Below are 26273 nucleotides of genomic sequence, written 5' to 3' on the forward strand. Positions count from 1 at the left end.
AGACCAGCTGTATGGTTATCACTCCTGCCAGTAAGAGCATCATAGCTTTCCTTCCTCTCTTTTTCTTGATCAGTCAAACAGGGAGGAGAACACCAGTAATGTGGGGCATCGCTGGCTTAACTGATTGCATGGTTTCATGTTCTCTCACTGCTTCATCTGCAGGCCAGTGCGCAAAATACACATAAGGCCTTTTCCCCTACTTCTTCACAAATGGTGACACAGAAATACATCATATGCACTGCCACCTTCAACAAAGACAAATGGTGACAATGTACAATTTAAAAAAATATATTAACCCCCCTTGGTACCAAATAAAAGTGCCCATGACCTAAAATTTATATACATTATTTCATGCTGAAGATCCATCACCCCTGAAAACAGTGCCCCCCCCCCGATATTTTAAATCAGAACTTTTCTCTCTTCTATGTATTTATCTGGACTCTTACCAACTCAAAACCTATCACCCCTAAAATAAATTAGTAGTGTTTATGATTTATATAAAAAATATTAGATCAGGGACAAAGATATTGAAGGACCTGATACTCCATGATATTACTGCAAGGAAGAGAACACTGAATGCCTAGAAATTCCATAGTTCTTAGCTGCAGAAAAATATATTCTGGTTAACCAGATCCTGGTGATCTGTGAACATTATGGTGGGTCACATGTCCCCCCCCCCCAGTCAAGTACCCGCGGAACCTATTTGCGTCCTCATCAGAGGGTTCACACATTCAGCAGTGTTATGGGGCATTTCCCTACTTGCCACACCTTCTGAAAAAACTCCAATTGCATACATGCTGCTGCTAGTGTTTTAGCTTTTTTTTAAGCCTGGAAACCTCCACTTGGCCTGCTGATTTTCACTGACAAAGAAGAAAAACTTTGAACAACACTGACAGAAGATCATTTCAGTAAAGATTTTACACCAGCAGGCATAAGTTATTAATTTTAAAAATATTGTTCTTTTGATTATTTATACTATTTTTTCATAACAATGTTCATTGCTTGCATAATTTGCCAAGGAAAAGCATAGGGTTGGATCTCTTGGAGGATTTCTGTGGACAGAAGCTGGGGCGATTTTAGCCAATCCTCCCTTTCCCTACAGATCTTCAAGGGTATTCCTGGGGGGGAGGTCCTCTTTCCCCCAAGAGAAGTATTTTGGGCTGTAGCAGGAGAGGGAAGGAAGGGAAATTCCACTCCAAGGCCAGAAATCTCTTCCGTCCACAGGAATCTCTTGTGGATCCAAGCCATTACACAAATACATCAATATGCATGGCATTCTTAACATGTACCAGTGTTGTGAAGCTATACCAGATTTATGCATTTTGCATTCCTTACCTACCTCCTCTTGAGTGTTTTGGTTTTTTAAAAAAAATTCAGGTATTCACTGTTAATGCGAAATAGCTAATTACCAGGTCGTTAAAACATATTTAACATTGAGACACCATTACAGCATGACTCCAAAACCACAAACCAAGATGCTTCAGACAGCCCACCTTTAAGCTCTTCTTAGGAACTAGATACCAGTTGCAATCGACTGCCAATTCAAGATGTAGGACTCTGCTAAGACAAAAAGTCACCAAAGGGTTTTGTATGACAGACAGGTCAAATCAGCTGACTTAAACGTTTTCCTTCCCATCATCGTCTTAGTTGTTATCCGAAGTACAGCCACCATCTCAGGGAAATCACCCCTGGATAAGATTTCATCCAGTAGCCAGTCTAGTTCATCATTCATGCTTTCTAGTAGACAAGTGTACGTTATTGTTAATTCTTCACCAGCAAGTGTTTGACTATTTCTTTCAGCAACTCTTTTCCTGTACAGTTCATTGCTTGATAGACACCCATGATGAAGCAGTGGGAAGCCGTTAGCATTCACTTGTCCTTTCACTGGTAATAAAGTAAGCGCTTTCATTTGAATTTTCGTTTTCGTTGGGCCCTCTCAGAGGATTCTTTTCTGGAGTTGCACTTTTCCCCAAGCAGCTGTCTTCATCCCCGGGATGGCCTTCTAGACTGTCTTCATCTTCTTCTTCCCTTCGGCGGCCCTCTCTACTATGTCGTATGCCATAAGCAAAGTAAATAAGGAAACCTTTCAAAAGGGGGGAAAAAAGAGTTTTTTTCCAGGCCTTCAAAGATCACACAATATTTCTATTAACATGAATTTCCTACATTGTGCAGGGGGTTGGACTTGATGACTCTGGTGGTCCCTTCCAACTCTAAGAACTGTGTCCAGGATAAACAAACCAGACCTCAATCACATTGTTATCCAAGGAGATCAAGGTAGTGCCCATGATTCTCTCTTCCTCCATTTTATCTACATAACAACCCCCTGAGGTAGGTTTGGCCAGGAGAGAGACTAACTGGTCAATGGTTAACATGTAAGATGCATGGCAGCATAGGATTTCTCAGCCATAGTCTCTCAATGGCTCTCAACTGAAGGACTGAGACAAGAACTCTCAGTATGTTTCAACCTAATACTTCTGATAGCAAAAATGATGTGAAGTAAGGTACGGGCTACACTGCACATTACAAGCAGTGACAGAAATTCCAGCAACTCCCTTCTATTTCCCACTCTTTGTAACCTGGAATTTCTTCGTAACCTGTATAAGGCAACATGTTGTCACTGTGCCTCAGAAAAAACGAAGGGGAAGAAACCTCTGATGGAAGATAGAAAAAAATGTGCAAAGCAGCAGAGGTTACAAGGCATTTATCTAATAACTTGTTACTGTTTTGTAGCAAAGGTTTGGAGTAGCTACAACAACAAAGGTTCAAATAAATTACAAAACATGTATTACAGTATACAAATAATGAGCAAACGCAAAAGTGTTGTTAATATAACACAAAACCACAACAGTGACAGGTTTGCCGGCCTGTATCCCATTTCGATATCCTTCTTCCAGCTGTTACCTTGAAATTCAATGCTTCTGTTTATTGTTGAATTTCAAGGTTACAGTCAGAAGAAGGATATCCAAAAGGGATACTAGCCGGCAAACCTGTCACTGTTGTGGTTTTGTGTTATATTATCAACACTTTTGCTTTTTGCGTTTGCTCATTATTTGTATACTGTAATACATGTTTTGTAATTTATTTGAACCTTTGTTGTTATTACTATTTTGTAAAACTTTGGAGTAGCTACAAGTTATTAGATAAACGCCTTGTAACCTCTGGTGCTTTGCACATTTTTTTTGTTACTGTGCCTCAGCCATTGGGTAGGGCTCTTTGCCACATGGAAACACTTACAAATATATATTTGTCCTTCATACATGCAAGGCAGACTTGAGCTAAAGGCTTAGAAGTCCTACTCAAGTACATTGGTGAAATGATGGGCTATGCATATGGTTGGAAGGCAGCTGAGCAGGGCCAGGCCTGGCCAGGGCCTGAATGGGAGGCTTCCAGGCTATTCCATTTTGAGATCCGTAATAGAAGAAATGGAGCCCCGTGGAACAGAGTGGAAAGCTGCAGTACTGCAGTCCAAGCTCTGCTCATGACCTGAGTTCGATCCCAATGGAAGTCGGTTTCAGGTTGTCAGCTCAAGGTTGACTCAGCCTTCCATCCTTCCGAGGTCGGTAAAATGAGTACCCAGCTTGCTGGGGGTAAAGGGAAGATGACTGGGGAAGGCACTGGCAAACCACCCTGTAAACAAAGTCTGCCTAGGAAATGTCGGGATGTGACGTCACCCCATGGGTCAGGAATGACCCAGTGCTTGCACAGGGGACCTTTACCTTTTTAATGGCAGTGAGACAGCAAGATAGACTTCCTCTGAATGTGGAGGATCCACTTAAGTATTCTGATTTAATAGTTTGTGATAACCTCTTTTCCTTTCTGTAAATGTATTAGGACAGCAAGGGAATAGTTTGTTGCTGGGCAGGATAACTCTGTGTGTGTGCTAAGTTAGTAGGGTAAATGTAGAGAAGTCAGAGTGAACGATAACATAACTGGATGGAACCTCTGAAGCTCTTAGGCTTCAGTCTATGTAAAACAACCAGATAAGCACTGAATGTTGTCATGCCTTGTCAGAGCATGGATTTGGGATAAATGTCTCTTCCCAAGTACAATTGGGGCCCAGTGATTTTTGCTTGTTAAGGCAGCTGGGTCCACCTGCAAATAAAACTGTTTTTCTTGATAACGATCTCTGGGTCTCTTTCCCCCACTTCGAACCCCCGTTTTCTGCAACAGCAGAAAAGATATCCAGAGTGGTATAATGGTTAAGAGCGGTGGACTTGAACCTGGAGAACCGGGTTCAATTCCCCCACTCCTCCACATGAAGCCTGCTGGTTGACCCTAGGCCACTCACAGTTCTCTCAGAACTCTCTCAGCCCACGTGGAGGCAGGCAATAGCAAACCACCTCCCAACGTCCCTTGGCTTGAAAACCCAATGGGGTTGCCATAAGTCAGCTGTGACTTGATGGCACTTTCCACCACCATTGGAAGGAAAAACAGGACAGTGATATAATTAATACATTAAAAATAAATTCCTGTGGCTCATTTTCCTCTCTATTTTCTATATGCAGCGTAGGCAAGAATTACAAAATCAGTTTCTTCTTCATTTACAGCAACTTCACACATTGGCATGGACCACTGTAACTACTATCCAACTATGCAATCACATGGATAAGTGAAACTGCCAACATTTGTCACCGTACGATAAATCAGCAGGCAGCATTTCCCTTTTCCATCTCAAGTAAATATCTCAAGATGGAGATAAACCGGAGGCACATACATGCTAGAAATCTGAGTATGTGAAGCTGCCCTTACAGTGCTACTCAAATGTTTATTTTGTGATACCTACAGCCAAGAACACTTACCAAGAGCCATCCAGATGCTAAATCGGACCCACGTCTCTCCACTTAACTGTACCATCAAGTAAATGTTGACCAGGATACTAAAAGATGGCAAAAGTGGCAAGAATGGAACCTACGGACAAGTATTTCACAATTCAGTATTGTTAGCGAATAAGGAACATATCAATTTGGTACATGTCCATTACCAATGCAATTAAACAGACATATCCACATGCCCATATTTTTAACAAAAGAATTCCACCTTCGGCAAACCCTAAATCCTAGTACAACTCTTCCTACTCCCTAGGCTAAACCAGAATTTGGGATTTTCCCTCTCATAATAACTGTTAGCTATTTTAGGAAAACCTGGGACTCTCCAACCATCATCCCTGTTAACTATCAAGTAGTCTCTGTATTTCTTCATGATTACTTTTGAATTTCACTATAATTACTTCTCACCCTGTACTTCCTACATTTCACGATCCTTTGACAGCCATTCCTGAGCTGGCGGTGGCCGGGTATGGCGGGGAGGAGGTGCCGCTGTGCCGCCTAAGCCGTTCCACGGCTGCCGAAAGACAGGCTTTTTTTATCAAATGGGGCCTTTTCACCCCATTGATAAAAGCGGTGTACCCGGTGTACTGCTGGTGTACCCGGGGCGAATGGAGACAGGAAGCTGCCTAATGGCAGCTCCTCCCCCCAGTACGCTCCAGGAATGCCTCCCAAGACGTCAGAAAGTCCCCCGGGACGCCGGCGTGGAGGGCCCCAACACCGGCGCAGCGCCTTCATGGCATCCTAAAGGCTTTCTCCCTTAAAGGTCAGGAATGCGCTGTCAATCTGCTTTCCCCCCCAACCTTCCTAAATAAAACGATGGTATAGCAAAGATCTACTCATTGCAGCTGATGAAACAGACTGTAGACCGAGACCACTTATGCTGGAATTCAGTTTGGTTGGTCTTTAAGGTGCCGCAAGACTCCTGTTTATTTTTTTCAGTAACAGACTAATACTACTTCAGAATCAGTCTATAAAGAAGACCAAATAAGCGGGCCATAAATCTATGCTGTAACTTAACTACAGCAGTCCGCGCTCTAGTATTTGCATGTTTATTTTTACCGTTAAAGTTGTCATAGGGCTTCCCCCCCCCCCCGCCTAGTCAGAACTTCAGCTAGTCATATACCCCAAAAGTGTACATGGGTTCAAATTTGCAACAAATTTCCCCCCTCTTACCATAAATGCTACTTTTTGTTGGCTCTGGGGTTGCCTCCAGATGGCAAGTACGATAACGGCAAACAGTACTGCAAGAGCAGCGAGAAGGCCAAGACTCCAGGGCTCCAGATTGGCAAGGAAGTTAATCCCATAGGTGATCAGAATGCTTAAGCCACAAACCACAAAAGCTACATAAGAGTAGACCAAAAGAAATAGGAAAGAGAATGTTTCGGCACTTCAAAATCTTACAAATTTCAAACTTTTGTGTAATATGCAAGAATTTAACAATAGTGATAGCTACTTTCAAAAAAAAAGTCAAATGGTTTTCATTATTTTAAATTAAATATAAAGAACAGATTATGTGGAGCCTCTGTAATGCTATTACAGTTAGAAATCAGGTACCGTGAATGGTGCGTAGCTTTCCTTAATGGCTGATTTGGGATGGTGTTTTCCAGTTTTATTTATTTGTATTCGGATTTATCCTAATGCATGTTCTTTATATGCCAATAAAGGCTTGTGTTCTTGTGCTATGTAATGCTATTTCCAGCCAGCGTGTATACACACACCCTTTTCCTCTCTCAATCCTACAACCCATGAAATCAAGGCTAAGCTCCGTGATTGTGACCGTGCCTTGTTCCGGGTTTTGCTCTTCTGTCGAACGTCACTCTTTCCGACTTACCCAACAAGCTCACCAGAAAGCTGACCATGGTGGCAGACTGTTCAGTTGGCAGACTGGAGGGATTAACCAACGTTAGGAGGCTGAAGCTGTGCCCTTGCAGCATACTCATTTGCGAGTCGCTCGCCGTCGATTCCCTCTCTGACCCTGCCAGAGCCTCTTTTTCTGTGGAATATTTCGGTTGCTCGTAATGTAAACTGGGCTGGTACCTGTACACAAATAAACAATGACAGAGGTTCATGTATTACCGGGTTCAAAGGAAAGAGAAGCCAGACCAAACTTCAGATCATGTCAATACATTACAGTCCAAAAGATTTTCTGTTGTGGCCCCCGCTTTGTGGAGTGGCCTAGCTGAAATAAGTCAGGAAGGCTCCCGACGCCTTTAGCGTTCTCCAGAATGTGTAAAATGGAATTATTCAGGAGGGCATTTTTGTAAAAGGAAGTAGGCTGTAGTAATGTCTGTGATTTTAGGCTGTTCATTGTATATTCTATATTATTTGGAGCATGTTGTTCTTAACCTTATGATCTTTGCACCCTTTGTTCGTTCTTAACCTTATGGTCTCATATCTGATATCATTGCACTGTTTGTACTGTCCTTATTTGCATTGGTTTTAATTGTGTAAACTGCCTTGGGCCTCAGTAAGAAAGGCAGAATATAAATGAAGTAAATAAAAAGATCTTTCAGAGCATTTCCACCAGCAAACGAACGACACTTCTCCTTATTTTGTGCAGCATTTCTTCAGTATTCATTCAGCTATGGAAACTTGATTTTAGAGTCCATACAATCTATGCAGTGAGGATGCATGTCTTAGAATCATAGAGTTGGAAAGGACCACCAGGGCCATCAAGTCCAACCCCCTGCACAATGCAGGAAATTCACAACTACCTCCCCCCTCCACACCCCTAGTGACCAGAAGATGGCCAAGATGCCCTCCCTCTCATCAACTGCCTAAGGACACAGAATCAGCATTGCTGACAGATGGCCATCTAACCTCTTCTTAAAAACCTCCATGGAAGGAGAGCTTACCACCTCCTGAGGAAGCCTGTTCCAATGAGAAACCACTCTAACGGTTCGAAAATTCTTCCTAATGTCTAGACGGAAACTCTTTTGATTTAATTTCAACCTGTTGGTTCTGGTCCGGCCTTCTTGGGCAACGGAAAACAACTCAGCACCATCCTCTATATGACAGCCCCTCAAATACTTGAACATGTCTTACCTAGGATGGCCCTTATCAGATATAGCCACCATCATTATAAATCCTACAAGGTATAGGAAGGATAGAGTCCAGGTTCTTCTAATGTTGCCAGATATCCAGCAAACAAGGGAAGAAGAACAGGTAGGAGAGGCCACCGACTTCTTAAAATACACATATTTTAAAGTGCGAACATCTCATCTAGTAGCAAAGTTAGCAACTGCACTACCTGTTTCATCTGTGAATCACAGTATAGCCATGTTGGTATACAAACAGCCAACCCAAAGATCTAGCTGAGCTGCAAAATTTCAAGTGTCCCTGAACATCCAAGCCACACAGCCCAATGGGGAGATAAAAATCAGTCCCAGAAGTAAAATGCAGCTGGAAAGACACCTCCCCTCAGCAAGCCCTCACCCATAACACCAGGCATGTTTGTAGACAGAGTGAACATGGATTAGACAGCCAAGAGACAAATGTTCCCCTACTGATGGCACTAGGGTTGCCAAGTCCCTCTTCACCATCGGTGGGAGGTTTCTGGGGCAGAGCCTGAGGAGGGAGGGGTTTGGGGAGGGGAGGGACTTCAATGCCATAGAGTCCAATTGCCTTTTTCCCCCAGGTGAACTGATCTCTATCAGCTGGAGATCAGTTGTAATAGCAGGAGGTCTGCTACTAGTACCTGGAGGTTGGCAATCCTAGATGGTTCATAGTTTTGTTGACTATAGATTAGAGGTATCTTCATGGGAGTTACAGTTTTACACATATGATTTAGAAGGTCATAGCTACCTGCAGAGTATTTCTATCTGATATAGACAACTAAGAGTTTGATGGCGCCGTAAAGATTTTTTAAAAATGTAGCATAAGCTTTGGAGGGCCAGATCTCACTTTATCAGATACGTATCTAATTTATAGGCCAACCTCAGTGGTAACTGGTGTCTGGACTGCACCGTAAATCATTTTAAAGACTACATTTCAATAATAAACAAGTGGGTCTCACCTAAGAATGAGAACACAAGCCGCAACCAGCGAATAGGCGAGAAGTGTGCCAATAGACATCATGTCTACTAAGGCTTTTAGGTCAAAAAGAAAAGCCATTAGAGCTAGAAAAACAAAAGACAGGATTTGTATTAAAATGTACATATTAACAAACACGTGCCATTTTGCTATCAATAATCCATTAACATTTTAATGTTTGCCTGAGGAGCCATAAAAGTGGTTATCCAATTTTGGGATCCAATTTCCCATCATCCGACAAATTATGGAAAATGAGGAAACACTATGCTTCGTAGCCAAAATCAAAGGCTGCATCACGGCAGCATTTATAACATTTTGTGACTCATAAATGTGGAGACATTTTACTGGCCGAATTCCCCCTCTCCCTGACCTGGATAGCCCAGGCTTGCCTGATTTCATCCAATCTCAGAAGCTACGAAGGTTTGGCCTTGGTTAGTATTTGGATGAGAGACCACCAAGGAAGTCCAGGGTCACTCACTACGCTGAGGCAGGCAATGGCAAACCACCTTTAACGTCTCTTGCCTGGAAAACTGTATGGAGTCGTTGTAAATTGGCTGCGACTTGACAGTTTTTTAAAAAAACTCAGAAATTTGGCAACCTTAGTGTTTACCCAGCCAACATAATTGTTAGTTTTAATATAAGAAATAAACTTCTTTTTTTGCATAACACACATCATAAATATAAAGGCATGCATAAAATGTCGTGGCTAAATGGACTAGGAGCATCTCCTGTGCAGTCCATGGGAATTGTGCACTTTGCGCCCTTGTTTATTTTTACAGGGCGTGTACAGGAAATGTTCCTGGTGCCTTGTGCCCAAGTCAGGTCTCTCTCCTTCTGTTTCCTGCATAAAGTTCATGCAAAAGAATTTTGAACCCCTCCTCCCAAGCGCTCATAAAAGACAGTCCTTCTTTAAACAGTGTTTAAGCCATTCAGAAATATTGTGGGGAGGAGGTAATGCCCAAGAATTAAATAATTTACTCTGATAAACTACAAGAAGGAAATCCAGCAATGCTAGTGTTTTGTGCAGATGTAACCCTGGCTTCTTGCAGACCATGGTTTACAAACTGGAAGCCCAACTCCTCCAAAGCAATTCCCTCCCTTCTCAATGTTAACCATCCTTTCACATGGCATGTGCATCAATGTAACTGATAATGAATGCCAGACAGGGAGGGACTGTGGCTCAATGGCAGAGCATCTGCTTGGCATGCAGAAGATCCCAGGTTCAATCCCCAGCATCTCCAGTTAAAGGGACTAGGCAAGTAGGTGATGTGAAAGACCTCTGCCTGAGACCCTGGAGAGCTGCTGCCGGTCTGAGTAGACAATACTGACTTTGATGGACCAAGGGTCTGATTCAGTATAAGGCAGCTTCATGTGTGTTCCAACCTCACCCCAGTTTGCAAATCCACTGCAAAAAAAAATGGTTCCAGGTTCAAGTTTACAAAGAAGCCACATATTGGTGCACATGTACTGTAAAATCATGATTACTATGGAAATAAAGGGAAAGCTACCCTGAAAAAGGAAGGTAGGAGACTTTCATACATGTTCCTGAATCTGGAGCTTCACAGTCACGTCTGCTTATTATTTCCTTTTAACAGGTGATGGTTTGTTCTTACAGGTAATACGTAGCATTACTCAACTTCCATACAGTCTGCTTATTCATCTATGCCATATCCATAACACATATGGCGCTCAGAAGCTAATATACTAGAAATATATCGCAACAAATTGCATAAAACTACAAGCAAGACTGAAGAATTTCTGCATGCCCAAAATTTAAGACTTAGCTAGTTTCTGTCCACATCTGTCATCTTGATCCAATTTGCCTTGCCTGCCCCTCTGAGCAGATTTTAGCTATCAATTGTAGGAAAATTAGTTGTTTGCATTTGGCCTTAATAGGCATCCTTTCTCAAAAGGTTAGCATCTAATCCTCTGAACACTGTTTAAAATGGAGAGACTATCCATACTAAATGTAACAGAAATGCAATACAAAGCTTTCATGCCACATTCCTTTTGCTGAAAACATCTTAGTGAGAACATTCAACTGGAGAGATTTAGGAAATCCTTACATGAAATTGCACAAGAGAGTGAAACTCAATGTCAGGTTTGAAAAAGAAGGAGAGTTTTACCCAAGCATTCACTTAACACTTCCTTCTTAACGCATGCACACCACAGTATCTTTTAGCCCACAGGAGGAGAGCTTCGAGAAGACCTCCAAGGAGCCTGACCTTCCACCACCACCACAATTCAGAATTAGTCAGTAACTGCATTCCTAATTTACATGCATGGGAAATTGGCATGCAGCTCCATCTTCTCCCAGGGTTATGCACATAACAGGGCTTAGGTCCCAATTAAGCCAGACCTGAATGTACCGAGCTTACCAGAAATGCACCCTGCTGTCAGCGTGGCTGCAACAGGAGACTGCCTCTTGCTCACTTTGGCAAGAAATCTAAAGAGTAAACCATCTCGTGCCATGGCAAACAGAATGCGGGGCAAAGGGAACATAGAGCCCAGAAGACTAGAACAAAAGAATTTAATTGTTCAAGTGCTATGGTAGTAGTATTATGCTCCATTTCAAAACCCAACCAAAACCAATGATGAAAAGAATACCACCGCCCTCTCAGTAAAATGCACGTGTGGTCAAAAGAATCCCGGTAACCCAAAATAAAATTTGTGGAATGCTAAAGTTTTACTAGCTTTACTCTAAGACGCACATTTTATTCTTCTAGCCATAACGGGGCCATAACTGCCAGCCAGTGAGTTCTTCCAGCATTGAATCATGGGTGAGCGAGTCCATTTTCCTTAAAACAAATTAGCTTCTGACCTCACCTGCTACAGCCCCAGACGATAAAGTGGCAACAAGCGGAGTCTTCGTTTTGGGATTGACTTGAGCTAGACATTTGAAAAGCAACCCGTCCTTCGCCATAGCATAGATTACACGTGGCATTGGAAAAATGGATCCAAGGAGACTGAATGAAAAGCAAAACAACATGCAACAAAGCCAACACAACAACTTCATGCAGTGCATTAAGGAAGCGAGAACCAGGGCTAATTAACAGCATGTAGTACCAGAAATATAACTGAGAATCATGAGCTACTACAGTTTAAAGACAAAATTTTCTTGAACCTTCAATCCCTATTTTAAAACTATGCAAAGGGCTCTGCAATTGTTATGACCTAGTTTGTGGTGAGTTTTCTGGCGCAGAGAGCGTCTCCATGGGGTAGTGGAGCAGGTATAACCCAAGCTCCTTTATCACACAGATAACACCACGTAAGACATAGGTGCTGTCTGTGGATATGCAATTTTTTGGTCGCAAAAAAGAGGAAGATTACACAAGTGGGATATCAGTACAACTGGGCATCTGTATAGCAGAGGCGCATCCACCTAGGGTCCCTCTTCACCACCAGCGGGAGGTTTTTGAGGCAGAGCCTAAGGAGGGCGGGATTTGGAGAGGAGAGGGACTTCAATGCCATAGAGTCCAATTGCCAAAGCAGCCATTTTCTCCAGGTGAACTGATCTCTATCATCTGGAGATCAGCTGTTATAGCAGGAGGTCTCCTGCCACCACCGGAGGTTGGCAACCCTACATCCACCACTATGTGAATACAGTCACTGACCCCAGTAAATATTTGAACCAGGCCTACATTTCTTCGCCTGATGACAAATCATAACAGGCCCGATCCAGTGTTAGCTCTCCTTCTGAAGATGGGGAAATTTCGTCTAAAAGATAGTGGTGTAAGATGGCCAACCAAGGAGCCTACAGAAGAAGGACATTAGTCTTGTTCTCCCAGGTTCCAATTCATTACTTTGTCCCAGGCCCAAATTCATGAACTCTACCCATATATAGCATTACACATGCCTTTTAGCCTCTCTCTCAAGTTAGGCTGTAGAAAAGAGGGTTTTTTTTTAATGTAGTGGGTATTCCAGCCAATATCAATGTTACACATCCTTTACAAGCATACAAAATGCAAACCCCAAACTTAAGACGCACATGAGAAAATGCTCCAGTTCTCTCTCTTTTTCTGGTGTGTGTGTGTGGGGTGTGTGTGTGATTTTTGATAATACAGTCATCCTACATATGACCACAATTAAAGCAACTTGATTCTTCACTGTAGTTAGTTTGAAACGTGATATACGCAGAACAAATCTGGTAATACTTGCAATGCAATTAAGCTTTACCAAACCTTGCAAGATTATGTCAGGCAGCAGGAGGAAATCAAAACAGACAACATCACACCTGCAGTCAGTAAGTACTTGCAAAAATACCAGTGACAATTTATAATACATGAAACGCATTAAGCTTAAGTTGTGTTACTCGTTTTAACTGTAGTCTCTTTGCCCAACCTATATTAGAAAGAGGTGCCATATAGCAAGTTGCATCAATTAGAGGCTCTCCAGTGTCTGCTGCAGATATCCTTCCCAGCCCAATTTCCTAAAGTCATTTAAATATGGACACCCAGAGTAAATCTGGGGCTTTCTACATTTAAAGAATGAGCACTATCCCTGATTGACATTTCCTGTTCCTGTCATCCTTTCCACTTTATTTTATTCAGAGGCTGCTTTCAGAGGAAAAACAAACCACAGTTAGTTTGCAATGTGAATGAGCTGCAGATTCTTGAGCTCCTACGCTTCCTCCCTCCTTCTTATACAGGAAGCTGTGATTGAAGACCTCCTATCTCCAGTTAGTGACAGTATCCTCATTTGTGAATCTGAACAAATTATTGTTTCTTTCCCAGGAACCAGGATTTTAAATCAGGATTAAACAGTGGTTTAGAATCCATGATAACCAGGAACAGAACAAACCCATATTTATTCAGGCATCCACATTTGGATATTACAAAAACTGGAATTCGATCGAAAATGTCCTAAAGCAAGCAGTCTTCAATGAATGAAGAGAGGGGAAGGAGAAAGAAGCAGACGAGGCCAAGAACGTGGGGATCGTAGAAATATACTGTTTGTTGGAAAACTCAATTGCCTCTAGAATCTGGGAGAAAAAATCATGAAAGCTATTGTCCAAAGTTCCTCTCTAATGGATCATAAGAAGTTTTACTGTATAATTAGGGTTGTCAACCTTTAGGTTGTAGCTGGAGAACTCCTGCTATTACAACTGATCTCCAGCTCATAGAGATCAGTTCACCTAGAGAAAAATGGCCGCTTTGGCAATTGGACGCTATGGCATCGAACGCTATCCCTTCCCTCCCCAAACCCTTCCCTCCTCAGGCTCCGCCCCACAAACCTCTCGCCGGTGGCAAAGAGGGACCTGACAACCCTGTGTATAATCTGGAGATGGGTTCTCCTCCCACCATGGGACAACAAGCCTGCACCTATGCACTATTCAGTGCATTTCCTTCGAGTTACCACTCTGGCTACAGGAGTATCGAAGGGCCAAACGAGGCAAGACAGCATCCTCAGGTTTGCCCCAGAGTTGCATAGGGTTGCCAGGTCCCTCTTTGCCACTGGTGGGAGATTTTTGGGGCGGAGCCTGAGGGCAGGGTTTGGGGAGGGACTTCAACACCATAGAGTCCAATTGCCAAAGCAGCCATTTTCTCCAGTGGAACTGATCTCTGTCGGCTGGAGATCAGTTGTAGTAGCAGGAGATCTCCAGCTACTACCTGGAGGTTGGCAGCCCTACAGATGCACCTGTATTCTAACAGTGCCTTGAGACCCCAGTTCTGGTTGAGACCACTGTGGTGCAGGGGGAGAAGGGGCTCCTGTCTTTCCCCCAGCACCATACCACCCCCACAGAGCTGTTTAAAGGAATTTCCTGGTGGGAATTCACTCTATAAAATGAGAGCATGTCCCCAGGGATGCAGTCTTATCTAGTATGGCCCTATAGTCCCTAACTTTCCCCAGGCAAAACGATTCTGTGAACTATATAAATAAGCAATTCACTGGCGGCTGTGTGGCCTTCTGCTGCACAAATCCAGAATTACTGTTATGTGGTGGCACATTTTATTTGATTCTTTAGAAAAGTCTCCCCTTTTCCTATGCAGATATGCATGTGCATACACATTATTTTAAAAGAGGCACAGTCCCACACCTGTCACGTAGGGATGAAACAAACTATTGGGGCCGGTGAGAGTGACAGAACTTTTAAATAGCCGAGAAGACATCTTGACCTGGCAAAGATGTCACGTTTCCAAATTCCAAACCCTGGATGCATCTATTCATAGGGTGTGCCAATTTTAAACACCACAACAGCTAAGCAACCTCGGCAGTTAGTGAACAAGGATAAGCAAAATGTTAGGTTGCCTGCACAGCAATGCCAGCTCTAAATACTAGAAACACTTCAAATCACTTAAGCCAGACTTTGGTGCATTTAAACTATATTTATTTCAAACATAATAGGGCAGGTAAATTGGCCTTGGTTGTTTTGGGGTGCTTTTCAATATAAAGCTGAAACCATATCCTATGACAAAGTCGCTTCAAGTTGCAGCGCAACCAGCTTAAGTGATTTGTAGAGCACAAGTAAGACCCATACCAAATGCAGGTTCTCAAATTATATCCCATTTTAAATAAGAAAGAATCCCCATCAGCCTCAATGAAAGACCACCGGATAGTTCAGACAAATCTGGGCATAAGCGCTCTGCTAGGTTTGGCCCTTCCTGATTTTACACCCAAATTCAGTTCATCATTTGCATTCTCAATAGTTGCGGTGACTTGAACCAGGGCTGGAAGAAGTGCTTATAAATAACTGCTGGGGTTGCCTATACCACAACATACATTTTTCATGCTATTCAACTCCATTCTAGACAATATTCAACAATTTGTGATGCTTGGGAACTGGCACCAGCTGAAGGAGACAGTGGACTCATAAACATAATAATTTTTCTTCTGCCAGTAAAAAAAAGGTGCCCAGTTTTAAAAAAACAACCCTGAGCTACACCTTTCAGAAGAATTTTGCAATGCTGCCTTTTCCTGTACCGCTTTAGAATGGCATGTTTGAAAGTTCCCTCCCCCGGTTAAAAAAATATTTCATATAGAAATTAGGAAGGAAGCAAGGACAGGTTGCTTCAACAACCTACCTATCCACAGGCAGCCAGTGTCTGGCATTCAGTTATGCATTCCTCCACCTGCTTTACAAAAAGGTAGAATACCAAAAGAGCTATACTGTGTGATTCTTTTACAAGAATAGCTGAGCCCTAAGGCCAGGATCAGAGCCAGCGTGGCGTAGTGGTTAAGGTGTCCGACTAGGACCTGGGAAAACCAGGTTCAAATCCCCACTCGTGTCATGGAAGCTTGCTGGGTGACCCTGGGCCAGTCACACACTCTCAGCGCTGACTCTGGCTAGTATTTGGATGGGAGACCTCCAAGGAATACCAGGGTCGTGACGCGGAGGCAGGCAATGGCAAACCACTTCCAAATGACTCTTGCCTTGAAAACCCCACTAGGGGTAGCCATATGTCAGCTGTGACTTGATGGCAAAAAAAAAAAAAAAGGCCAGGCTCCAAAGATCTATATGATTAGTTCCACATTCTGGAGAGTACTTTGGACTCATGTTTCTTGAATACCAGCCCCTTAAACCAGACTGCAAACAAGTTTTCAAACAGGGTTTGTGATAAGACATTGGAGGGGGTTGTGTGTCTTCTTTTTCAAGTCAATTACCCAATGACACACAAGTCCTTGTGTACACCTGAAATAGCTCTTTGGATCCTAGGAGCTTTGCTTTTCATATCTTCAGCATACAGATCTCAAAAAGCACAGGGCAAGACCACAATCTTTAGTTTTAAAATGGGGATTCTTGGGGTCTTCCCAAGTGTTTGATTGGAGATTAAATCATTTTTAACTCAAAAGTATACAAAAACGGAACTGGGCAAAGGCCCAGAAGGCAACAGGGAAGAAAGACAGTCTACCTTTAACTTTGCTCACAATCAAGATCCCCCCCCGTAAAATTATTATCAAGCCTGGTAGAACTTGTTCAGTAAATTATGCAAACTTTCCTGATTTATTGCACAGAGGACATAACTGTGCTGTCTTGAATGACTTACTTTATATATACTGTGTAGTCTTTAATTATTCTCTTCCACTAAACATCAGGGTGGATCCAACCATCCTCTAAGTAGCCCTCTAGCCTAAGACTTCCTTCAACTTAAGTGGCTCTTCCTCCCACAGAAGAGCCACTAGAAGGCTCTTTAGATTGGAGGAATGCATCAAACTCGCCCCAAAAGAAAAGGTGGAGTATACATAAATAAATATTTCTCAGTGAAATGGTAGGATAAGGGTAGGATCCACCCCAGTATCACATTGGCACAGGGTAGCCAACTCCCAGTTGGGAAATACCACCTATAGATTTTGGGGGTGGAGCCTGGGAGGGCAGGGTTAGGGGAGGGACTTCAGTGGAGTATAATGCCATAGAGTCCACCATCCAACGCAGTCATTTTTTCCAGGTGAACCGATCTCTGTTGCCTGGAGATCAGCTGTAATAAAAGGAGATCTCCAGTAACCACCTGGAGGCAGGAAACCCTATGTTGGCGTGAAAAGATAACAAGCGTGGGCTCGCCAGAAAATTATCTTGCTCTGTGCTTAAGCAGTAGCAACCTATATTATTCCTGACATCTCTTTTTACCAAATCTAGTAAGCAAACAGTTTTAAAAGAATCTTCGGTTCTTGTAGGCTATCCGGGCTGTGTGACCGTGGTCTTGGTATTTTCTTTCCGTCAGGAAAGAAAATACCAAGCCCACGGTCACATAGCCCGGATAGCCTACAAGAACTGATGAACTCTGACCGTGAAAGCCTTCAACAATATTTTTAAAAGAATCTGTTTAATAAAATTATTCCCAATAATGTATTACTTTGTCCTTATTTTTTACCTTGTAGATAAAGCACACAGAGATCCCACTGCTACGACATACTTTGCTGGGCCCCATCCAACATATTCAAATGCTACAGGGAGAGGACTCTTCTCATCTATTAAGTAGTATGGCATCATAAGAGTCAGAGCAGCTGAAACACCAAAATAGGCCATAAAACAGACCAGTAGGGAAGTTACAATTCCAATAGGTATGGCTTTCTGGGGATTCTTGACCTCTTCCCCTGCAGAAGAAAACACACAACAAGAAGTTCAGAGTGTGTGGATGAAAGTATGATAAAATCTTGCTTTTTCAGATGGACGGGCAGCACATTCCTAAGGAGGGGGGTATTTCCACGGAAGCCAGGAGTGGTGCAGCTGTGACGCCTCCTAAGAGACTTCCGCGGAGTGAATGAAATGTTGTAGAAAGAAAATAATGCCAAAAAAAAGTCCCCATGTGGGAAAGCAGGGTTATGCCACCTAAAAAGGTGGAGTGGCCAGGCCGCTGCGGGAGGGGGCGAAAGGGGCTAGGAAGCTGCCTAAAAGCAGCTCCGCCCTGGGAACGCCTCCCCGGATGTCGGTGCGGGGACTTGCGCTGGGTGGGTGTCAGCGGGAGGCTGCGTTGGTGAGGGAGACTGGTGCAGCTCTGCGGTGCCCCAGCGCCAGCAGAAAAGCCCCCTCCCCTGTGCTGGCGTTAGTGCCCATTATCATGGGATAAATGGGCAGTTACACCAGTACAGGGTCACACTGGCTCCTAAGCTTTCGGCTGCCCCCCTTAGGAATGCGCCCCAAATCCTCATTTAGAATGAAAGCATTCTTATAAACTAGCACATTTGTTGCAACCTATCTTAGATCCATAAATTCAAAAACATCAGAAAAAATTAGATTCTTGGTCTAAAAGCAATCGACTATGATGATTTTTTATTTTATTTTCTTACCAAAAATAAAACTTCATTTAAGTTGTGCCATTTATAGGACTATCGCTGTTATTAGCAGCAGGCACACACACTAAAGGTTTTATCCGGAATAAAGAGAATTACAGTTTTCCTTTTCCTCTGTGTAATTTATGGCAATCCCACATTCTCAAGCTCAACAGATTTCAAAAGTAAGGGAAAAGATAATATTGCAATTCAGTGGATCACCCCAAAACGTAAGAGGAGTATGCATAGTACTGAAACAAATATTTAGATCAGTGATACTCACTCAGTGGCTCAGGAGCCACATGTGGTTCTTCTGAGCACTGTTCCCCAAAACACCAGGCCCCGTGCTCCAGGAAAGTGGGCAATTCCTTTGCAAACTGGAATAATCTCATCATTACTATGGGGCCAGTATAAAACTGTTTCCATTTTTAAATCACAGCACAGCTTGCCCTTGATGACTATATCAAAAGGGCTGCCAGGTCCCGCTTCGTAAATGGCGGTATTTGGGGTGGAGCCTGAGGGGGGTGGGGTTGGGGGAAGGGAGGGACTTCCATGCCATAGAGTCCAATTGCCAGAGTGGCCATTTTCTCCAGGTGAACTGATCTCTATCGGCTGGAGATCAGTTGTAAAAGCCAGTATCCAGCTAGTATCTGGAGGTTGGCAACCCTTTATATCAAGGTTGTGCAGGTGTAAGGGTCTTGCGTTAGAGGGTGGGTCAACATGTAAAACTGAATAAGTTGATGGAAGGGGGCCAAACGCTGATGAATGCTAGCTCATAAAACAAAACTCCTAAGAGCGGGAAAAGAGAACTCTAGATGTTCAGAGGCACTCTGGTAATCGAAAGGGTTATGTTATATATATTCTTGTGTTCGGGATGATGCGCAGGGCAGACCCCAGTCACATGAATTTTTTGATTTATGAGAACTGCTAATGTGGCTCTCCATGAACAGCAGAGTGAATACCACTAATTTAGGCAAATGAGGAATCCACATCAGAGCGCTAGGAGCACCACCAATGCTGTAGTCCTATACACACTTAAGGGAGAAAGGTACATTGACCTGGGACATTCTACATGTATTTTATTCAATTATTTTTATTTATTTATTAAATTAAATTTACATGCAAAGTTGTTTATTCTGCCACTGCACTGTAGCCCTAGTATGCACAAAATCGGGCTGCTACACCTCAGCGTTTATATGCTACAGCTCTATAATGTACAAACTGCCACTTCCACTGAGTAACCAAACTGTGTATCTTACCAGTTGTTGCAATGCAGTCGAATCCTATAAAGGCGTAGAAGCAAGTTGCTGCACCAGCCAGTGTTCCTGTAAAACCATATGGCATAAAGCCACCAACTCCAAATGCACTGGTCACGTTCTCAGAAAAGGAGATGTTTCTAAAAAAAATCCCAATAAAAATACAAGAATGTAAAATGGTGTTTCCCCCCACCTAGCTACCCAAATAACAAAAACAAAACAAAACACAATTTCCAATTTACTTTCTATAAGTGCGAGTGTGTAAAGTGCCGTCAAGTCTAAATATGGATCTTAAAACCCATATATTAAAATGACTGTCAATGTCAATTCTAAAACGGATCTCTACAAATATTTCTTGAGAGTTATACAAACCAAGTTATTCTAGAGCACTGGTTCCCAACCAGGGGTCCGTGGACCCCCAGGGGTCCACGAGAACTAAATTAAGGTCCGCGAAACAAAGTTATAAACCCATAATAAATTAATATTTTCAATTAAAAGTTCTCTATTATAAAAATATATATTCAAATATTATTCTAAGTTTAATGTTTAACTAACAGTTATGATTAAAGTTTATTTTCAAATTCTCTGAATTTTTATTTTGAACCTTGGGGTCTCTGCACCTAACAAAAAAGTCCTAGTGGTCCCTGGTCAAAAAAAGGTTGGGAACCACTGTTCTAGAGAGATACCAAAGACAAAATTCATACATTAGCTTGCTCCTTTACCATTACATTAGGTTGCTCCTTTACCATTCCCCCTAAATGTGAGCATTACTTCTTATAAAGTTCAATGGATCGGCACCACAGTTTTGCTTATATGCAGTGTAGGCCAATACAAGTCCAGTGTGGACAACTCTGCAGAACCCAATATGCAGTAGACCACCTGGTTTTGAGATAATGCTGTCTGGATCTAATACAGTACAGAGATGGCCACATTCTGAATTGCTTTGTCATCACAAGGACCAGCAGTCCTGGGGAACTGTTTACCAGGCAGCCACCACATAGTGGAGAACTTATCAATGCGAGGCAAACCCCTGGGACATAATTTGTAGCCTGGACCTTACTAAATAAGACTAAACATATGAAAATCTTGAGGACAGTGTACTTTCAGGAGAGCCAGTGTGGTGTAATGATGGTGGTGGTGGAGGAGGAGGAGGAGGAGAGTTGCTTTTTATACCCTGCTTTTCTCTACATTTTAGGAGTCAAAGCAGCTTACAATCACCTTCCCTTCCCCTCCCCACAACAGACACCTTGTGAGGTGGGTGGGGCTGAGAGTTCAGAGAGAACTGTGACTAGCCCAAGGTCACCTAACAGGCTTCACGTATAGGAGTGAGGAAACAAACCCAACGCCCACCACTCATGTGGAGGAGTGGGGAATCAAACTCGGTTCTCCAGATTAGAGTCCGACGCTCTTAACTACTACACCATGCTGGCTCTTGAGTCAATATTTGGAAGACCCAGGTTTGAATCCCCACTCGTGCTATGGAAGCTCACTGGATGACCTTGGGCCAGTCACGCTCTCTCAGCCTAACCTGCCTCAAAGGGTTGTTGTGAGGATAAAATGGAGGAGAGGAGAATGATATAAGCCACTCTGGGTTTCCATTAGGGAGAAAGGCAGAGTATAAATGAATTAAATAAGGATTTTGGCGTAAGTAGACTTGTGGAAGATCTTTGTTGTTATAATCTAAGATATTTTACAAAAACGGTGCCTAGAAGTGCAGCCCCCATCCCTTCCAGTTATTCTCCTTAAATGTCACAACATTCTCACTAACAATGCAATCCTAAACAGATTTTCATCCTTCTAATCTAAACCCACTGATTACAATGGAGTGCTCTGTAAATAACACCCCCAACTTCAATGGCTACACAACAGTTTTGGTAGTGCATCAAACCTACATTTTTGCTTATTTTATGTTTATAGACCATCAAGCACCAATATCATTATATGGCTCATAGAAGCAAAAGGAAGCAAAAAAATTAAGCTTCATATTACTCTATGTAGGCTGTGTAGTTGATAAGAAATTCTTCCGTTTTCTTCCAGTTGCTCATATCTCCTTTCACAAAACCGGAAATCATCACAAAGAGGAGGACCAAGATGTTAACGGCAGTGAAGACTTTATTCACCCAAGCAGATTCTTTCACTCCAAATGATAACAGGCCTATAATAACCAGACATTATGATGAGTTACACCACAATTAAGCTCTACATGACAACATTTCTAATATTACATCTATTACTGTTTTACAGTACTTTCTCTTTATGTCAGATAGCTCTGAAGGCCAGCCCACAGACTCACCAAGCCCAGAATTTCTGTTTCGGTCCAAACTCAGGATCTCTCAGTAGCAGCTCCATCCATTGGAATGGGATGCTAAAAGGAGTGCAAGCAGTGCCCTCTTTTGGCAGTGTTTAGCAGGGCCTTCAATGTTGTTTATTGTTACCATGGTTTGCTGGCCCTGATAACAGTGTTTTCTGTTATTATGTGTATTTGTTGATCTGATGTTTTAATACGTCCTGCTTTTTTAAAAAATCAAGAGCATTATGGGAACTGCTTTAAGTGACTGCTTTCAGCAAAACAGTAAATATTTTAAATATATAAATAGATAGCAATTTCTGTGCATGCAAAGGCAAGAGCCCCGTGGCGCAGAGTTGATCTGATGTTTTAATACGTCCTGCTTTTTTAAAAAATCAAGAGCATTATGGGAACTGCTTTAAGTGACTGCTTTCAGCAAAACAGTAAATATTCTAAATATATAAACGGATAGCAATTTCTGTGCATGCAAAGGCAAGAGCCCCGTGGCGCAGAGTGGTAAGCTGCAGTACTGCAGTCCAAGCTCTGCTCACGACCTGAGTTCGATCCCAACGGAAGTCGGTTTCAGGTAGCCGGCTCAAGGTTGACTCAGCCTTCCATCCTTCCGAGGTCGGTCAAATGAGTACCCAGCTTGCTGGGGGTAAAGGGAAGATGACTGGGGAAGGCCCTGGCAAACCACCCCGTAAACAAAGTCTGCCTAGGAAACGTCGGGATGTGACATCACCCCATGGGTTAGGAATGACCCGGTGCTTGCACAGGGGACCTTTACCTTTACCTTTAAATCCATTCAAGTCCATGCATAAACACAGTTGCCATCTGTATTGGATATACATGTATACCATTGAGTTCCCTTAGTTCTTCCTCATGGTTTTTGAAGTCGAAAGACTGTGGGAATGGGATGTATGCAAATACTACCCAATGAAGTAAGAGGCATCTGCATCCTAATGCACATTATAGGCCTGCTGGACTGCCAAGTGTCCAATGAGCCTTAGCTATATTATAAGGGCTCCATAGGTTTCACACAAGACCTGCTGCACTAGAATCCAATGAAAATTCTAAAACCAAATCTCCTTTGTGGACAAGAAATATCCAGAAACACATGTAAACAAGCCCACAATTAAAGATGAGAGAATAATAGAATTGCAGGGGAGAGTAAGCAATGTGATACAGATGTCCACTGAACATTACTAGTCTATTTCTACTGAAGTCTGAAGACAAAGTCCATTTAAAATAGTGTTTAAAAAGGTCAAATAAAGTGTTCGGTCTTGGTGCAAAAACCAAAGTCAGGTGTGTGTTGTTTTGTCCATCATTACTACAAAAATGCAGCATTTGGCACAAATAAACATATGTTATTATCACAATGGATTCTTCTCCTTAGCTGAAGATAATAAAATGAATGTTAATATATCTTACCTGCCAGGAGTAATATAAGGCAGACTGCAAAAAAATCTGGATACTCTGCTAGACCAGAATAATTCATTCTGAAGTAGGTTCTAAAAAAATAACCAATTTGTTTCCCAAGTAGTTCATCAAAGGTGCCACTCCAGGCCCTTGCTACACTTGATGTCCCTTAATGAAACAGGAGAGAAAAGTTGTAAATGTTGTAGATAAGAGGTAGCCTTTTAAAGCCAAAAGGGTGACAATTATTGCCTAGTAGCATTTAGATGTATTTCTTTCAAAATATTTTAATGTTTTCAAATCCTAAGCCTAAAGCTTCAGACCTCTTGATAATGTTGTCCCTTCTTTGGTGTATACATGGTTTCATACTGTAGTGGAAAGTGCCGTCAAATCACAGCTGACTTATGGCGACTCTGTAGGGTTTTCAAGGCAAGAGATGTTCGGAGGTGGTTTTGCCATTGCCTGCCTCCATGTGGGCAGAGAAAATTCTGAGAGAACTGTGACTGGCCCAACAAGGTCACCCATCAGGCTTCATGTGGAAAAGTGGGGAATCAAACCTGGTTCTCCAGATTAAAATCTATCTATCTATCTATCTATCTATCTATCTATCTATCTATCTATCTATCTATCTATCTATCTATCTACCTACCTACCTACCTACCTACCTACCTACCTACCTACCTACCTACCTACCTGGTTTCATATTAGATCTTCCATTATGATATGCACTTCACTTTTCCGGCAGTCACACAAAATGCAATCTGTGCTCCAATATCTGGATATGTTGGTGATAAAAGCCCAGTTTGAGATGCTACAATACCGAAGCAATAGATAACGGGAAATGGTGATTTAATTCCCCACCCCAGTAAATCACTGAGCAGATTGGGAAACTTAAAAGAAAGAAGTATCTTTCTGAATGGCCCATCCCTTGGGAAGCAGGCATGACGAGGACATGATGGATTGGATCCAACCAGCCTTTTTGTGGGTGAAAAGGGAAGGGTGGGTCCCCTGCATGGACAAAAGCCATGTGGTACAGTGGTTACAGTAAGGAGGAGAACTGCGGGAGACAAACTGAAAAAGCTGGCTGGATCCAATTCACGGCCTGACCCACTGTGTCCTGAGTTACATCTGTTACTTCCTGGCAGTCACTTAAATCCGTGAAGTGGGAGAAAAATACACCTCTGTGTTCATTTGAATTGGTACTGTGGAATCAGCAACTGTAACCAGAAAGTATTTCCTCTATGTTCCCAAGACCATTTGGGCCTCTCTTGAGTGGAAGCATTGGAATGGGCCTTAAATGGAATGGCAGTTTTAGAATTTCATTTCTAACACAGCTATTGCTTTCTACGCCAAGCTAACTGAGAACTTCACAGGACTCAATAATACACACATTCTTACTACTCCATGTCTGAGTGCAAGACAAAATACAACACCAAACCCTGTAAGATTATACAACAGTTACAGAGAGGAGGTGCAGAATAATTCCTCTAGGATGTATTCACTATGCTGGATGCTAGCCAGCACATTAGGAGCCAAGACTTCTTTGCCAAAATCATAAACAAATGTTTTATGCTGCACTCAGAAAGCACAGATGTATCAGTAGTTATCAGCCTAATGCATTTTTATCCCATCCTTCTTTCAGGACAATGTACCTGGTTCTCCCTTCTACTTTTCTTCTCCATGCAACAATCTTGCAAGGTAGGTGAGGCTGAAAGAGTGCGACTGCCCAAGGTAAACTAGCAAGCTGCATGGCAGTCTGTCCAGAAGAGACAGATCTCGGTCTTTCACACACAAAAAGGACTGACAAAGTAATTTTACAGTAGCAACTAGGAAACAAAATCCAAGGAGGCCATTCATTGCCATTTTCGCAGAGCTTTTATGCTTGCTCTTTTGAACGCCGCTCCTTCGGCGGTCTTAAATGGAAGATACGATAACTTACCCTATTCAGATAGATCTGAAGAGAGTTGACACATACTTCATATGATGTTGGAATGTCCCCAATACAATTCTTATTGCGATCAATGGATTACCCCTATTTTAATCAAATTACCTGCCACCGTAACAAAAGATCCAAGAACAACACTGGCAGCAGCCAAGTATCCACCATATTTTCCTTAAAGAAATAAAGGCTCCCCATTTACTGCTCAAGACCTTTGGGTCATGGGAGTTTGAAAAAGAAAAGGAAAGGAATTGCCATTTTCCCTGCTTGGCCCCAAACTCACCTATCACATAGGACAAAATGAGATTCCAGCCAGTGATAAAAGCCCAGAGTTCACCAACAGTTACATAAGTATATAGATAGGCAGAGCCGGTTTTCGGAACGCGAGCACCAAATTCAGCATAGCAGAGGCCTGCCATCACCGAAGCTAAGGCAGCTATGAGAAAAGAAACAACAATACTAGGTCCAGAATCAGCTTTTGCAACTTCTCCAGCAAGGACATAAACCCCTGCCCCGAGGGTGCTTCCCACTCCTAGAGCAATAAGGTCCACGGTAGATAAACAGCGACATAATTTGGAATCTTCAAGGCTGTCCAGAGTGATGATTTTTCGCCTCAAAAGGCACCGAACGAATGACAAGGCTGGTCCGCAGGTTATCATTTTGGAGGAGGAAGACTGGAAAAAAAAAATGGAAAAGAATGACCACCATACATATAATGCATTCTGTTAACTTCAAATTTACTGTTGTATAACGGAAGGCACATTTCAGGGCATTAAGGCAGTTCCAATCACCAGCAAATACAAATCTCAAAG

At 42.6% G+C, this 26273-nt stretch overlaps 1 protein-coding gene across 2 annotated transcripts; it reads right to left on the minus strand.

Annotated features, from left to right (window-relative positions):
* Positions 1-1862: 1862 nt before the first annotated feature.
* SLC7A2 (solute carrier family 7 member 2) lies at positions 1863-26132 on the minus strand. 2 transcript variants are annotated; one of them, XM_056855250.1, is made up of 11 exons: positions 25745-26132; positions 23538-23693; positions 21809-21974; positions 19823-19959; positions 17666-17888; positions 11685-11824; positions 8842-8944; positions 6658-6863; positions 6000-6166; positions 4800-4908; positions 1863-2083 (listed from the first exon to the last, which is right to left on the minus strand). In XM_056855250.1, the coding sequence occupies exons 1-11, from the start codon at positions 26118-26120 to the stop codon at positions 1863-1865; spliced, it is 2004 nt and encodes a 667-aa protein (XP_056711228.1). In that variant the 5' UTR covers positions 26121-26132. The 2 variants fall into 2 exon arrangements, with proteins under 2 accessions (XP_056711228.1, XP_056711227.1); XM_056855249.1 differs by lacking the exon at positions 11685-11824 and adding an exon at positions 11237-11373 and having other exon boundaries at positions 25745-26126.
* Positions 26133-26273: the final 141 nt, after the last annotated feature.

This window comes from Euleptes europaea, chromosome 9 (genome assembly GCF_029931775.1).
Source record: "Euleptes europaea isolate rEulEur1 chromosome 9, rEulEur1.hap1, whole genome shotgun sequence".
Lineage (NCBI taxonomy): Eukaryota > Metazoa > Chordata > Lepidosauria > Squamata > Sphaerodactylidae > Euleptes > Euleptes europaea.

Excerpts from the sequence above, each read along its gene's own strand:
- SLC7A2 (XM_056855250.1), bottom strand. The coding sequence starts at position 26,120 with ATGATAACCTGCGGACCAGCCTTGTCATTCGTTCGGTGCCTTTTGAGG. Across the intron at positions 19,960-21,808 it reads AACTACACAGCCTACATAGA|AAACATCTCCTTTTCTGAGA; the intron begins GTAATATGAAGC and ends GATTTTTTTTAG. Across the intron at positions 11,825-17,665 it reads CTGTGTGCTTTATCTACAAG|TCTCCTTGGATCCATTTTTC; the intron begins GTAAAAAATAAG and ends CTTTTCATTCAG.